The sequence below is a fragment of the Dipodomys spectabilis genome, unplaced genomic scaffold, assembly GCF_019054845.1.
Source record: "Dipodomys spectabilis isolate Male_0828 unplaced genomic scaffold, ASM1905484v1 ptg000069l, whole genome shotgun sequence".
NCBI lineage: Eukaryota > Metazoa > Chordata > Mammalia > Rodentia > Heteromyidae > Dipodomys > Dipodomys spectabilis.
The window spans coordinates 10,440,156-10,456,696 of record NW_024870746.1 but is presented as its reverse complement, the minus strand read 5'-3'; the positions used below and the strand labels follow the sequence as shown (position 1 = coordinate 10,456,696).

The window sequence follows — 16,541 nt, the reverse complement described above, 5'->3', positions numbered from 1 at the left end:
CCAGCTGTGAGTAAGCAAGCCAAGCAAGAGCCCAAGGCCCTGAGTTCAAGCCATGGAACTATATATGCACACACGAAAAAGAACAATAAAAGCAAAGATGCAAAAGGACACAGGAAATAATAGTTTGACTTCTTTAGCACGGATATAGAAGAGATATAGAAGATAAAATTGAATTCATAAACAGGAATTAGTATATGAAGATGCATGTAAGAATAATTCCTATTTGCTAAAATAGACGGAGATCCATTATAGGGTCTACATACAAAGTTGTTATGTATTTTGGGAAATTCTAATAAGAACATGCTAGAGGTGAAAAATGGAAGCCAGAGAGCCTTGTAGAGTTACAGAGATAGCAATAAAAATGTCTAGTAAGGTACAAATCTGGGAGACATAGCAACGAGGAAAAAAAAGAATTAAATGACAGATTGGATATAAGGATAGAAAGAACAAATTAGAGGTAATTCCAAGGTTCCTGAGAAATGACACGATCATTCTGTCAAATGACAAAAAAAATGATGTCAGAGGTACCACTGACAAGTAATTTAGGAATAAATCTTTTGAGAGTTAGCTCATTTCTAAGTTACCTACAAGAAGCACAATTATAGGCCATGGTATTTTAACATTTAGTTTCTTTCCTTTCTCTGCTGCATTTCTACTTTATTTTATAAAATTATGTCAGCCTGGTATATTGGAAACAGCATAGGTTTTGGAGTCAGATTTCCCCGGCTTACATCCTGTTTCTATTTACCACTTTCTTTGGGGAAATTACCACCTTTGCCTATGTATCAGGAATAATGATTCCAAATTTTGCTGTTGTTATGAGAATTCAGTGTGCTATGCCTCACATATGATAGATGCTTTGTAATGTTGGTTCCCTTTCCCTAAATGTAACTTTTTTATATACATGGTGAAATCAAAAAAAAGGTATTCCACCTGTGACTGCTGTCTTATACCAAGGCCCTTACTAGGACTTACAAGGTTTTGTTGTTACTAGTTTAGTTTGGCTAGGTTTTTTGGGTTTCTTTTCCTCTTGTGTATGTGTTTGTTTGTAGCAATACTGAGATTTGAACTCAGGGTCTCATGCTTGCCAAGCAAGTACTCTACAACTTGAGCCATGCTTCCAGAGCCTCTTCAGTTTTTTTGAGACAGGGTCTTTCTATGTAGCTCAGGCTGGCCTCAAATTCACAAGCCTCCTACTTCAGTCTCCTGCACACTGGATTTATAGTGATGTGCTGTCATGCCTGGCACCATTTTTGTTTTTAATTTTTTAAATACTTATCAAAATTTCCTCTGGAAACATCACAGTGTTGAAAATCACAATGATACTATTGCTGTATAGTTATGTAAAGTACCTTCTTATCACGGTTTTAATTTTATCTTGTTTTTTTTTTCCCCTTCCAAATGAAAACCTGTAATATGAACTTTCCAAGGATGTTTCTCCTCATGATCTGAAAAATCTTCACTATTAGTCAAATTCATCTGTTTTGAGGATATGGATATGCTTAAATGGTGCATGTTTGGTTCTGGAACCAAATTTTTGTTAGCCTGCAGAATAAGTAGTTAGAAGTGGCAGAATATGTGCATTTTTTACTTACCATGATCAATAAAACAAATTCCATCTCAACTGCAAACTTCAATTCATTGCTTTTTGACGTATTACTATCTAAGGTCAAGCCACGAAATGTTATAACCCATAGAAGGGTTATAACCCCTTCACTTGCTGTTAAACAAAAGTTCCCTTTATGGACTATTCAAACCATGTTATCAAAGAAATCCTTTATGATTTGGGGAGTCCATATGTATTGCTTGTTGTAAAACCCTAGCACCCTGAACAAGAAATCCTCAGTAAAATTAAGTTCTAAAAATATTAAGTGAATCACAAAGCTCATATTTTTAAGTATCTACTTTTATATTATTACCATCATCATTATTATCTGTTTTAGTTCTGATGATCAAACCCAAGGCCTGTTCATGCTAGGAAAGCTCTGCTATTGAGCTACAGCCCCAGCTCATTATCTACTTTTGTGTGTGTTTGTGCTGGCTCATACCTATAGATTACTGTTGGTAAGTCTAGCTAGAACATGGACTTGAGACATGAGGTAGGTCCTGGTAGCTCGAAAGTGGGCAAAATAGACTATTCAAAGTCATCCCACAGGGGCTGGGAAGGTGGCTCAGTGGTAGAGTGCTTGCCTTGCATGCATGAGACCCTGGGTTCGATTCCTCAGCATCCCATAAGCAAAAAGAAAAAAGCCAGAAGTGGCACTGTGGCTCAAGTGGTAGAGCGCTAGCCTTGAGCAGAAGAGCTGAGGGACAGCGCCCAAGCCTAGAGTTCAGGCCCCACGACCGGACCCAAAACAAAAAAACAAAGTCATCCCACAGATCTGTGCCAAGTCTTCAAGGGTGAGCTCAGACAAGTCAGTATATCTAAATACTATACTAAATCTCAGGAAAAATAGGAGTGGTACCATGCATGGCAACTCATACATGTAATCCTAGCACTGAGAAGGTAAGGAAATAGGAAGGATCAAGGTTCAAGACAAGACTAGGCAAAATTCCTGTAGACTCCATCTCAACCAATAAAATGGGACAGAAATTGGCTTCACTCATCTGTGTTTCCCTAGCAGTGCTTGGCATACACAACACCTTGTGGAGCCTCAAAATGTATATGTCGGTTTGAGTTAAATTCTTTGCTATGCAATAAAATGTGTACCATGTAAGGAGGCCCTTCAGTGATGGGAGGGAGGGCATGAGGGAGAAAAAGGGAACAGCTGATTCTAAGCAAAAGGAAAGAAATGTACATATCACCTGATTTGTAAAAAACAAATAGTTTTATTGTTAAAGGTCATAGAGTTCATAAGCGATGTAGATTAAGATAATGCTGACTATCATTGTGAAGATGAGAAAGTGTTTGGGACTTTAAAAAAATAAATAAATATAAAAAAGGAAGTCCTTGATGTGAGGATGACATAGTTTCTTCTGATTCCCTTTGCTCTCAGTTCCTATACCTTAAGATGACAGGTATCAGTTTTAAAGATTACATGCTGTCACATTCTCATGTCTCTGGAACCGTATTGAGGCACATTGTTACTTCTGATGTTTCTTAGAAATTAATCCAGTCCTATGTGAAATTCTACCTACCTGTCTCCATTGCAATGATCCATTAATAGCACTAAGAGGTTTGCAAATCATCTTGTCAGTACTAGCAAGTTCAGTTATATATTATATTGATTGAAGCGGCGGAAGGTAGTATCTTTTTCTGATTTCAGCAAGAAAGTAACAATGGGAATGAATTTTCTTACTTAGATCTTATCTTGGGCAAAAAAAGGCAGTTAATTTTCTATGTTGAGGCAGTATGACCTGTACATTGCCATAGTAGTTATTTTGGTCACTATCATTCAATAGTTAACTAGATAGATCTAAGGGATTATACAAGAGATCTCTTAAGTGAAAGGAGAATAACTATCAGATCTATCTTTCTTCAGAATGTAAAGAGACTTCTGCAGAACCCCAAAGTGACAGAGTTTGATGCTGCCCGTCTGGTGATGCTTTATGCTTTACATTATGAGCGACACAGCAGCAACAGCCTTCCAGGACTAATAGTTGACCTCAGAAACAAAGGTGTTTCTGAGAAGTATCGAAAGGTAACGGGGTTGGGTGGGAAAGTAATTCTGGGTTTGTTTGATCCTAGGGCTTGAACTCAGGGCTTAGGTGCTGTCTCTGAGCTTTTGTGCTCAAAGCTAGTGCTCTATTACTTGAACCACATCTCTATTTACAGCTTTTTGAGGGTAGTTAATTGGAGATAAAATCTCATGGGCTGGGGCTGGGAAGGTAGCTCAGTGGTAGAGCGCTTGCCTTGCATGAATGAGGCCCTAGGTTCGATTCCTCAGCACCACATAAGAAAAAAAGCCGGAAGTGGCGCTGTGGCTCAAGTGGTAGAGTGCTAGCCTTGAGCTGAAGAGCTGAGGGACAGCGCCCAGGCCCAGAGTTCAGGCCCCACGACTGGACCCAAAAAAAAAAAAAAAAAAATCTCATGGGCTTTCCTGTTCAGACTGACTTTGAACTGTGATTCTCAAATCTTAGCCTCCTGAGTAGCTAGGATTACAGGACTGAGCCACCAGTACCTGGCATGATTTTGTTTCATTTATAGAAAAGAAATGTATAATTTTCTCCTTTAATATCTTTATTTCTTTAATAAACTTTTTTTAAAAATTTTTTTGTCGGTCGTGGGGCTTCAACTCTGGGCCCTGAGCACTGTCCTTCATCTCTTCAGCAAAAGGCAAGCGCTTTCCACATGAGCCAAGTACTACCTCTGTTTTTTTTGGTGGTTAATTAGAGATATGAGTCTCATGGACTTTCCTGCCCAGGTTGGCTCTGAACTGTGATCCTCAGATCTCAGCCTCCTGAGTAGCTAAGATTACAGGCGTGAGCCACTGGCACCCAGCTTAAACTTATTTCTTTATAAAGTGAGATTCTTGACCCCAAAGCAATAAAAGATTATTTCTCTCTTTTTTGCTTTTTATAGCTCGTGTCTGCAGTTGTTGAATACGGTGGTAAACGAGTTAGAGGAAGTGACCTCTTCAGCCCCAAAGATGCTGTAGCTATTACCAAACAGTTTCTCAAAGGACTGAAGGTAAGATATCTCTTCCATGCATCCTTAAATGAGAAATAGAGGAAGTCTTTGAAAGCGGAGAGTGAAAGGAATATGATCTTAAAAGTATCTTTAGGATGGATTGCTGCTGGTTTAGTACTATGTCAATTAAATGAAATTAGAGCAGATATGCTCTTGAAAGCTTTCTTTTTTAGTGCTTTCTATATTACAGCTGTATCAGCATTGGATCAAATAGCTGAGCAGGAAATAACTAGACATTTCCAGAAAGTATTCAAGAGTAAAAAGCCAAACAGTTCCATTAGTCATAGCTATTTTTTCCATGTTTATAATTTAAGATTTGCTAGGTAGTTTCTCTTTCAAGGAAAATAAAAGAGAAAGAAAGCATTTGTTGATCTTTTTCTTTTTTTTTTCCCTCCCTCCCCCTCCCCCGGTTGTGGGACCTGAACTCTGGGCCTGGGCACTGTCCCTCAGCTCTTCAGCTCAAGGCTAGCACTCTACCACTTGAGCCACAGTGCCACTTCCAGCTTTTTCTGCTTATGTGGTGCTGAGGAATTGAACTCAGGGCTTCATGCATGCGAGGCAAGCATGCTACCACTGAGCCACCTTCCCAGTCCCAGTTGCTCTTTTAAGAATACTACTTTTTTTAATGGCCAAAATTATATTTTGATCTGCCAACCTGTCTTATATTTCCTGATGGTTTTGTTTTCTTGTGTGGTTACAGTCTCCTTCTTTATACAGTCCTTTTCTTTGGTTTGTTTTACCTATATTGAACATTTTCACAGAAGAATGAAACTGTGAAGGTTAAGAGTTAGGCAATTGCAGTTTTTAAATTATTTTTCAATAACTAGCCTTAAATTCAGTATTTTATGTGATTGGCTTGGAATATTCTAGGTAATTAAAGTGATTTTTAAATATTCTAAAATTCCTATTTGAATATAGTCCATTAAATCTCTATTGAGTGCATGTCCTTTCCTAACATGAGTATTATTGACTGTTATGTTGCTAGATTCTAAAAATAACATAAAAACCATCTCCCCATTTTAGGGAGTAGAAAATGTGTATACACAGCATCAGCCCTTCCTACATGAAACTTTGGACCATCTCATCAAAGGAAGACTTAAGGAAAACCTCTATCCTTATCTAGGCCCCAGCACACTCAGAGACAGGTAACAAGATTAAAAACTAAAACTTGGGACTGGGAAGGTGGCTCAGTGGTAGAGTGCTTGCTTTGCATGCATGAGGCCATGGGTTCGATTCCTCAGCACTACATAAGCAAAAAAGAAAAAAACCAGAAGTGGCACTGTGGCTCAAGTGATGGAGCACTAGCCTTGAGCTGAAGAGCTGAGGGACAGCACCCAGGCCCAGAGGTCAGGTCCCACGACCAGACCAAAAAAACAATTAAAAAAAAAAAACAAAAACTAAAACTTGGAGACATGGCTCAATTAGCAGAGCACCAGTTGTGAGTGAAAAAGCTAAGCGAAAATGCAAGACCTTAGCATAAGCCCTGGAAGTATCACATGCGTGTGCGTGCGCACACGCGCGCGCGCGCACACACACACACACACAGAGAAACTAGAAACACAGAAATTCAGAGTGATGTTAGAGATGAACACTGAATTTACATCATTTTGTTCTACCCCAATTATTTTAGTTTTTACATATGTCAGTATTAGATATGAATTGCCCTACTAAACTTGACATTTACTTGTTTATAAAGAAACAGGTGTCTTGGAGGGCCCAAACCCCTGTATTCTGTTTTAAGTAGCCCATCAGAACTTATGCCATTTAAGGTTTAGTTCTATGGCATCTGGTATTTGGAGTTTCAAACATTAAAGCCAAAAATAGATTTGCTACTTGATTGCCATCCAGAGCAGGTTGTTACTATTTTGGGTAAAGACTGGACTTTGCCAAATGTGGCCAGTATACAAACTGAGACCTAATTAACAAAGGGCATTTGTTACACAAGGGAAAAACTTGGCTTTATTTTAGTTATAATTTTCAGTGGTTAATTTTAATAAAAAACAAAACTTGTCTAGAAGAATTTACTTAAGCTAACTTGAAATTTTAAATATATACAAATTCTTCCTAGTTAAAAAATTACATTGCTGGCACCAGTGGCTCATGCCTGTAATCCTTGCTACTCAGGAGACTGAGATCTGAGGATCACAGGTCAAAGGAGCTCAGGCAGGAAAGTCCATGAGACTCTTATCTCCAGTCAACCACCAGAAAACTGGAAGTGGTGCTAGCCTTGAGCTGAAGTGCTCAGGGACAGTGCCCAGACCCAGAGTTCAGGCCCAATGACCAAAAAAAAAAAAAAACTTACATTTTTTAAAATTTCAATTACATGTTAGAAAGGGCCTACTATATTGCTGAGCACAATGTGAAAATTTTACTATTGTTATAATAATTTCTTTTTTTTTTTTGTTGGTCGTGGGGCCTGAACTCTGGTCTTGGGCACTGACCCTGAGCTCTTCAGCTCAAGGCTAAGGGCTCTACAGACACTTTGAGCCACAGCACCACTTCCAGCTTTTTCTGTTTATGTGGTAATAGAGTTCTTGTCTTGCATACATAAGGCCCTGGGTTCAGTTCTTCAGTACATAAACAGAAAAAGCCAGAAGTGGTACCATCTGTGGCTTAAGTGGTAGAGTGCTAGCGTTGAGCAAAAGAAGCTCAGGGACAGTGCCTAGTTCTAGGCCCTGAGTTCAAGCTCCAGTACTAGTAAAAAAAAAAAAAAAAAAATCCAAGTTTGAAAAGACTGAACATGTAGTGATAAATTCAGAGACTACATTCATTTAAATAAAATGGTTAAGAACCTTGACATTGCCGGGCGCTGGTGGCTCACACCTGTAATCCTAGCTACTCAGGAGGCTGAGATCTGAGGATCACAGTTCAAAGTCAGCCCAGGCAGGAAAGACTGTGAGACTCCTATCGCCAATAAACCACCAGAAAACCGGAAGTGGTGCTGTAGCTCAAGTGGTAGAGCGCTCGCCTTCAGCTGAAGAGCTGAGGGACAGCGCCCAAGCCCAGAGTTCAAGCCCCACGACCGACCAAAAAAAAAAAGTAAAATAAAATAAAAAAAAAGAACTTTGACATCAAGATTCAGAAATGTCAACTAAGTGGAAAAAATACAGCTTGTTTTTCTATTTGAGAAGCTTGAAAAAAATAAGCTGTATTCTTGAGTCTTTTAATTAACTTGATAAACATAAAAACATTAATTTGCTTTATGAATTCCATGTAAGAATCACTGAACATAGGCTGGGAAGGTGGCTCAGTGGTAGAGCGTTTGCCTTGCATGCATGAGGCCATGGGTTCGATTCCTCAGCACCACATAAGCAAAAAGAAAAAAGCCGGAAGTGGTGCTGTGGCTCAAGTGGTAGAGCGCTAGCCTTGAGCTGAAGAGCTGAGGGACAGCGCCCAGGCCCAGAGTTCAGGCCCCACGACCGGACCAAAAAAAAAAAAAAACTAGCCACTTATTACTAAAGGGAAATCCTAGACCAGAAGAATATATTGTGTTTGACTAGTGTACAATAACAGACTGTAATGCACAATAGCAGATCAGGTGCATGGTTCATTTCCATACAAAACTAAAAATGATGTCCTTCCTCAAAAAATACATATTAGTTGTTGGCATTTGTTACCATATATCACTAACATCTAAATATATGTATAATTGGTTGCTTTATTCTTTTATACAACAGATGTGCTTATTGAATGCCTTCCTTTTGTCAAGAACCGTTGTACATGCTGGGGGTATAGAAGTGGCAGGAATGACAAGGTACCTGCCCTCAAGGAACAGAAAATAGACAAATTAATAAAGTTCTATTAAGGAAACAAATAGGGTAATAAGATGTGGGAAGGGGAAGGATCCTTTAGATGGGGACAACTGAAATAAGGAGGTAATATTTAAAATGAGTTTTGAATTAGAAGAAAGCCTATCACATAATGTTGAGGAAAAAAGCATCTGAAGCCAAAGGAATACCAAAATTAAGGCCTTGAAGCAAAGGAGAATTGGGAACAAAGGAAAGATGTCCTGTATGGCAGAAAATATGAAGAAGAATGAACTAAGAGGCAAAACAGAAAAGCAAGGGCTGCATCACACCAGGCCTTCTTATAGGCCCTGGTAGAAAATGTTTTTTGAAAGTTTTTTTTTTTAATTGTAGGAAGCAGTTAAAGAGCTTTTAAGCAGGTGATAACATGAATTATGGTATTTTTTTAGGCTTTTAAAACTAATTTACATTAGTTTTAAATGATCACTTTGTGGACAGAATAGATTATTGAAGGTAAAATTAGCAGCAGAGAAACTACTGAACAAAACTGCTGCCTTAGTACAAGTAAGAAATGAAAATGGTCTGGACACCAGTGTCTCACACCTATAAGTTTATCTGCCCCAGAGGACAAGATCTGGAGGATCAAGATTCAAAGCCAGCCAAGCAGAAAAGTCTGTAAGACTGTCTCCAAAATAACCAGCAAAGAAACATGGCTGGAGGTGTGACTCAAGTGATACAGCACCAGCCAATAAGTTAGCTGAATAATTTCAACCCTCAGAGTTCTCATGCTGGAACATACTGGTTTTAGTGTTGCTATAATGTTAGAAAGTATCAAAGGAAATATGGCAAGAATACAACTTTGTAAAACCAAAACAGTTACAGAAATTGTTTAGCCTTAGCTATTAAATTAACCTATTTGTCAGTATGACATAGCACAGATTGGGTTGATCATCATGCTATTTATCAGGCTATATTTTTCTTACTCTAGAATTGCTCCTTATCCCTGATTAAAAAAAACAAGCAACCATTTTACTTGATAAGAAACTGGGGCAATATGACCATAAATCCCAGTTCCAAGCAATTAAAACGGAAGTGCTTTTCACATGAACGAAAATTTAATAGAATCAAAATAATAGGAAAATATGCAACAGCTTACTTTTGTTTCTATTAACCTTTTATTCTTGCATTGAATGCCCTTGAGTATTTTACTATCAGTGGCTATATTTAAATTTTTGAATTTTAGACATAATAGTCCACAAAATAGGTTAAAAATTGCTTTGGGGAAGTTTGTTTATTGTGTAGAGAAACAATTATTTCTAGAAATAATGTATATGAATTTTTAAATTAACAAAATAAATACAAGTTGGACTGGGTTCTCAGGATATCTTTGTATAGTAGGGTGCAGCATAAACTGGCTGCTGTTTTCTAATGTTTGCTGTCTGCATTAATTAATGCTTTTGGTTGCCATGGTGAGTTACAGAGCATAAGAAAGATGCACACAAAGACTTGAACTTATGTATTCCACTTTAGCTTTGACCAATAGATAAAAAAAGAGTTGCTTTTTTTTGTTAGCATTGGCCTCATCAGAACACCTACAGTGTGAATGTGTGGTGTGTGTATGTGCATACATGCACATCTTGGTGTGCCAAACCCGGAGCTTGAACTCAGGGCCTTGGTGCAGTACCTGAGCTCTTTTGCTTAAAGCTAATGCTCTATCACTTGAGCCCCAGTCTACTTCAGTTCTACTTTTTGTGTGTGTGTGTGTGTGTGTGTGTGTGTGTGTGTGTGATTAATTGGAGATAAGAGTTTCATTGTTTTTCCTACCTTGCTGACTTTGAACTGCAAACCTCAGATTTCAGTCTCCTGAGTAGCTAGGATAACAGGCATGAGCTACCAGTGCCCAGCTCAAAATACCTACTCTGTGTGTGTGTGTGTGTGTGTGTGTGTGTGTGTGTATAGTAGTAGTAGTAATAGTAGTAGTAGCGGTGGTGGTGGTGGTGGTAGTCATAGTCATCATCGTCATCATCATCATCATCATCATCATCATCATCGTCATCCTGGGGCTTAAACTCAGATCCTGGGTGCTGTTCCTGCGCTTTTTTTTGCTCGAGTATCCTGATATACCACTTGAGCCACAGCTCCATATCCAGCTTTTTGGTAGTTAGTTGGAGGTAAGAGTCTCATGGACTTTCCTGCCTGAGCTGGCTTTGAACCGCGATCCTCAAATCTCACTCAGCCTTCTGAGTAGCTAAGATCATAGGCGTGAGCCACTGACACCAGGCAGAATATATTTTAAAACTCACTGGGAAAAAGAATGGTAAGGAAAAATGTCAAAGATACTATTTTTTTTTTTTTGGTCATGGGGCTTCAACTCGGCCTGGGCACTGTTCCTGATCTTTTTCACTCAAGGCCAGTAGTACTCTATCACTTTGAACCACAGCACCATTTCCGGTTTTCTGGTGGTTAATTGGAGATAAGAGTTTCATGGACTTTCCTGCTTGGGCTCCTTTGAACCGCAGTCCTCAGATCTCAGCTTCCTTAATGTCTAGGATTACAATCATGAGCTACCAGTACCTAGCTTTAGCCATATTTTTAAATATAAAATTATATACTAGAGCTTGAATAGATCATCTCTTACGATAAGGAGCATTGTATATCAAATCTTACTGTAAAGAATACTCATTTTCTGAGACTATAACATATACATCAGCTGGTCTCTCTCCCTCTTCTTACCTGATCACCAGTATTCTATCATGATTTTATGATGTGTGTAACTCCTGAAACACCGTGGTGCTAGATATATTGTTTCAGTGAGTAGTCTTAAATGAAATTTATTTTTCCTTAAATTCAGCATGTCAAAGGCATGATTTTAAGTCCCAAGTCCACATAGAAACAATTAATTATGAAATAACTATCTCTGACTGGCACTGGTGGCTCGCACCTGTAGTCCTAGCTACTCAGGAGGCTGAGATCTGAGGATCACAGTCCAAAGCCAGCCCAGGCAGGAAAGTCTATGAGACTCTTATCTCCAATTAACCAACAGAAAACTTGAAGTGGTGCTGTGACTCAAAGTGGTAGAGCACTAGCCTTGAAGAAAAAGAGCTCAGGGACAGTACCTAGACCCTGAGTTCAAGCCCCACATCTAACATATAAACACACACACACAAAACACCTCTTTATAATTGGGAACTTGCATACCTTTTGTTAGGAGATCTCTGCAATTTAGATTATGTGGACATATTTAAGTAGCTTCAATTTCTCATTCTGTTTCCATGAAGTTCCACAAGAACAAATACTCTTAAGTTAATTGCTTCAAGATGTTTTAGAAACAGAGAGACAAACAGAAAGGAAATGTAGAATTGAGGTTTTTCATAATTTACATACAAGCATGTATATACACTGATGACAGATGTTTCTGTTTGTTTATTGAAACAGGGTCTAGCTTTCTAGTCCAGGCTGGCCTTGAGCTTGTGATAATCCTGCTTTAGCCTCCCATCCCTGCCTGCGATGACAGGTATATACCACCAGACATTGCCCTAAAGATTCACCTTCCTTGCTTGTCTTGAGCTGCATCTCCAGTTCAGCTTTTTTGGTGTTTAGAGATGAAATCTTGTTGACTTTTCTGCCCACGCTGGCTTTGAATCTTGATCCTCCAGGTCTCAGCCTCTTGAATAGCTAGGATTATAGGCATGAGCCACCAGTAGGTGCTCAACTTGGATGCTTCTTCTTGATACAGGTTTGAGTCATTTCCATTGAGTCATTTTAACATTATTTGCCACTAAGATTAAGTGAGTTTTTCCAGGAGCTGGTGCCTCATGCCTCTAATCCTAGTTACTCAAGAGGCTGAGATCTGAGGATTGCAGTTCAGCACAGACAAGAAAGTCCATGAGACTCTTTAACAAATCACAGGAAAAGCTGGAAGTTTGGCACAGTGGCTCAAGTGGTAGTGCTAACCTTGAGCACAAAGGAGCCCAGGGACAACACCCAGACCCAGAGTTCAAGCTCAAGTACCAGCAAAAAAAAGAGGATTAAATGATTTTATCTTCCTTTGAAGAAAAACAAATCAAATTCTAACAAATTTGAATATCTGATTGCATTGATATCTGCAGAAGGAGCTAATAAGAAGACCTCTCTTTTGTAATGGAGCCAAACAAAGCTAGTGACAGAGCTGATATGTTGGATGTCCAGTGTCAAAACTACAGCCACATTTGTTTAGTTTGTTTTTAGTTTCCATGGTTTGTTTTTCTTGGTTTATCAAAGGATTCTGAAACAAAGAAGAGGTAGAATTCCTAGGAGCACTATTAATTTTTATGTGTCCCATTCTTCTTTTTTTCCCCCAGTCCTGGAGCTTGAACTCAGGGCCTGGGCACTGTCCCTGAGCCTGTACTCTGTACTCAAGGCTAGCACTCTACCACTTGAGCCACAGCACCACTTCCGGCTTTTTCTGTTATGTGGTACTGAAGAATTGAACCTAGGGCTTCATGCATGCTAGGCAAGCACTCTACCACTAAGCCACGTTCCTAGCCTCCGCCTCCGCCTCCGCCTCCTCCTCCTCCTCCTCCTCCTCCTCCTCCTCCCCCTCCCCCTCCCCCTCCCCTTCCCCCTTTTTTGTAGAACACCACTGTTTACTTATAATTTTAAAGATGATATATGGAGGGTTTATAGTTACATAAGTCAGATATTGAGTACATTTTGGGGGGGGGGGGTTGTTGTTGTTTTTTTGGTTGTTGGGCCTGGCCGCTGTCCTTCAGCTCTTCAGCTCAAGGCTAGCACTCTGCCACTTGAGCCACAGCACCACTTCCGGTTTTCTGGTGGTTTATTGGAGATAAGAGTTTCACGGACTTTCCTGTCCGGGCTGGCTTTGAACTGTGATCCTCAGATATCAGCCACCTGAGTAGCTAGGATTACAGGCGTGGGCCACCAGCGCCTGGCTATGAGTACATTTTGTTTTGGACAATGTCACCCCTTCACTCACTCTCTCCCAGTTTTTCTCTTCCATCCCCACCCACAATCCCATTCTTTGTTTACTCTTGAAATAGTTTACTCTTGAAATATTCTTTCTTGTTCCTATGTTGTGGGGACATCTAACCATACTTTTTTTTTTTTTTTTTTTTTTGCTAGTCCTGGGGCTTGAACTCAGGCCTGGGCACTATCCCTGAGCTTCTTTTGCTAAAGGATAGTACTCTACCACTTGAGCCACAAGGCCACTTCTGGTTTTTTCTGTTTATGTGTTACTGAGGAATTGAACTCAGGGCTTCATGCATGGTAGGCAAGTCCTCTATCACTAAGCCACATTCCCAGCCTACTATTTTTTTTTTAATGCTTAGAGACCATTGGACAGAAGCCATTGTAACAACACTATAATGAAGTATTTGACACAGGACTATACATGAAAGGATATCTGTAGTATAAGCATAGACGATTGTTATATTGATCTTTATCATCGTGTAGCACTCTACAGCCTCTTGACTATAAAGAATAATTTCTACATTTGGCTCCAGCAAACACTATTATGCTATTCTGAAATCTACAGCACAGAAATTATATGACATCCGCTTATAAACAGAAAGCAAATCACTATTCAGCATTTCCTGCTCTGTTTCCTGCCAATTTCAGATAATTAAAACTTTTTTTAAACCTTTTATTCCATTCTGCTTTAATTCTGCTTTCTCCATCAAAAAAGGAAAGATTTAGAAATTGAAATTCTGTGTATATAATAACAAATCTTGGCCCATTTTTGTTCCTTATCTTGTGACCTTCTGTCTTTCACCGCTCATCATCACAGACCTCAGGATATCATTGTGTTTGTAATTGGAGGAGCCACCTATGAAGAGGCACTAACAGTTTATAACCTGAACCGGACCACACCCGGAGTGAGGATTGTCCTGGGAGGAACAACAGTGCACAACACGAAAAGGTAACAGGTAACAGTTGCCCCTTTCTCAGACAGAAAAGCTTTACTCTCCTGTATTCTGGAAACATTGGTCAGTGATAACTGAAGTATAATCAAACTGCTCTGGTGTTTGCAGCACCATTCCATTTGTAAGATAAAGAGTCTATAATCCATTAATTTCATAAGTCATTTCATTATGCCAAAGACATGTAGAATAAGAACAGTCCTCTGCTGTTAACAATTTCTGTTTCCTATGTTCAGAGAAGGAGAAATTTAATAGCCACAGACTAGCTAAGATGGTAGGGAAAAAACAAAGGAGGGGGTAACAATGCTTGATAGGAAATGTACTCATTACCTTATTCATGTAACTGTAACCCTTCTGTACAGTATCTTTACAATAAAAATATATATTCAAAAAGAATTACTGAACACTCAGGGCACTGGCAGCTCATGCCTGTAATCCTAAGCTACTCAGGAGGCTAAGATGTGAGAATCGCCATCTCAAGCAGGAAAGGCCTTAAGACTCTTATCTTAAATTAACCACCTAAAAACAGGGAGTGGAGCTGTGGCTCAAAGTGTTAGAGTGCTATACTAGGGCAAAAAAGCCCAAGGACAGCACCCGGGCCCTGAGTTTAAGCCCCATGACTGACCAAAAAAATAAAAGAATTGCTAAAGGTAATTTTATTGTATTCTGTATTTTTCTGTTTTGTTGATTAACTATATTCATTTAACAAGTCCTTAAAAGAATACAAAAGATTAATAAACTGAAGATTCTATCTTGCTGGGTATGGTGGCTCATACCTGTAATCCCAGCTACTTGGAAGGTGGAGATTGGGAAGATTGAGGTTTGGGGCCACTTCCAGCCATAAGTTATTGAAAGCCCCCATCTCAACAAATAAGCTGTACACACTAGTATGTGTCTCTGGCCCAAACACATAAAAGATAGCAGGGAGGTAAACTGTGGGCCAGGCTAGCCCTGGACATAAAACACAAGAGAGTGTGTGTGTGTGTGTGTGTGTGTGTGTGTGTGTGTGTGTGTGTGTGTGTGTGTGTGTGTGTGTGTGTGTGTGTGCGCGCGTGTGCTGGGTTTGAACTCAGGGCCTGGGAACTGTACATGAAACACATAAAAGATAGCAGGGAGGTAAACTGTGGGCCAGGCTAGCCCTGGACATAAAACACAAGAGTGTGTGTGTGTGTGTGTGTGTGTGTGTGTGTGTGTGTGTGTGTGTGTGTGTGTGTGTGTGTGTGTGTGCGCGCGTGTGCTGGGTTTGAACTCAGGGCCTGGGAACTGTACATGAGATTTTTTGTTCTGTAACTTCAGCTACAGCTCCACTTCTTTTTGGTGGTTAATTGCCTAGGCTGGCCTTGAACCTCAGTACTCAGATCTCAGCCTTCTGAGTAGCTAGGATTACACCAGATTAGCACTGTGTTGCTTTACTGTGCTTTATTTAACCTTTATCAAAATGGCTCCATAACAAGAGTGTTGTCTTAGCTCCTTCTGCAGATAGCAGTGCAATCATATATTCAAAGTTGTTGGTAGAATTTGATTTGTTTTTCTTTTCTTAAATCATCAAAAGAAAATAAAATCAATTAATTTTTTTTTTTTTTTTTTTTGGCCAGTCCTTGAGCTTGAACTCTGAGCCTGGGTGCTAGCCCTGGGCATTTTTGTGCTCAAGGTTAGCACTCTACACTTGAGCCACTGTACCACTTCTAGCTTTTGCTGTGATTAAACCACCAGCTGTAAGCTGAAATTTTTTTCTTGCTTTTTTCAAGTTTGCCTGATGTTTTTTGTTTGTTTTTATTTTATTATAAAGATGCTGTGCACAGGGGGATATTTTTGTTTTATATCCTCTTTTCTCATCTTAAGTTCCTCACTTTCTTTCAAGCCCTATAATTTTAAAGAAAAATGTTAAAATCCATAATCTGAAGTACTTGGAAGTCTAAATCTGCTGTTGTATCTGGTAACATTAGCTCATGATAAATCATTTCCACATAATCTAATTCTGAACTGCAGGTTATCTTAAGCAAGGTTTTCATCTTTGGCCACATGAGGCTCCTAAATTGAAGATGTAGCTCTCCTATGTAATTTTCCTTTTGGCTAGGTATGTAAACTAAGGACACTGTCAGTCTAGAATCATTTTTTAATGTTTAGTTAAGTCTTCTACACTATGCAGAAATCTGTTTTTTTATTTCTTTTCTTGTTGAGGCTTACACATTTTTTCCTGACCCTCAGTGTAAACAATATTTAATAACATTGCCACACCACCTATCA

The 16,541-nt window shown here is 39.3% G+C and overlaps 1 protein-coding gene across 2 annotated transcripts in view; it reads left to right on the top strand.

The window, feature by feature from the left end:
• Positions 1-16,541, top strand: part of Vps45 (vacuolar protein sorting 45 homolog) — a 52,121-nt gene that overhangs the window by 15,991 nt on the left and 19,589 nt on the right. The window contains exons 11-14 of one of the 2 annotated variants that reach the window (XM_042681543.1): positions 3,483-3,641; positions 4,523-4,630; positions 5,654-5,775; positions 14,162-14,293. In XM_042681543.1, coding sequence (XP_042537477.1) covers positions 3,483-3,641; positions 4,523-4,630; positions 5,654-5,775; positions 14,162-14,293 — 521 coding nt within the window. Of the gene's footprint in view, positions 1-3,482; positions 3,642-4,522; positions 4,631-5,653; positions 5,776-14,161; positions 14,301-16,541 lie in introns of both variants that reach the window. The other variant, XM_042681544.1, reaches the window with a different exon arrangement.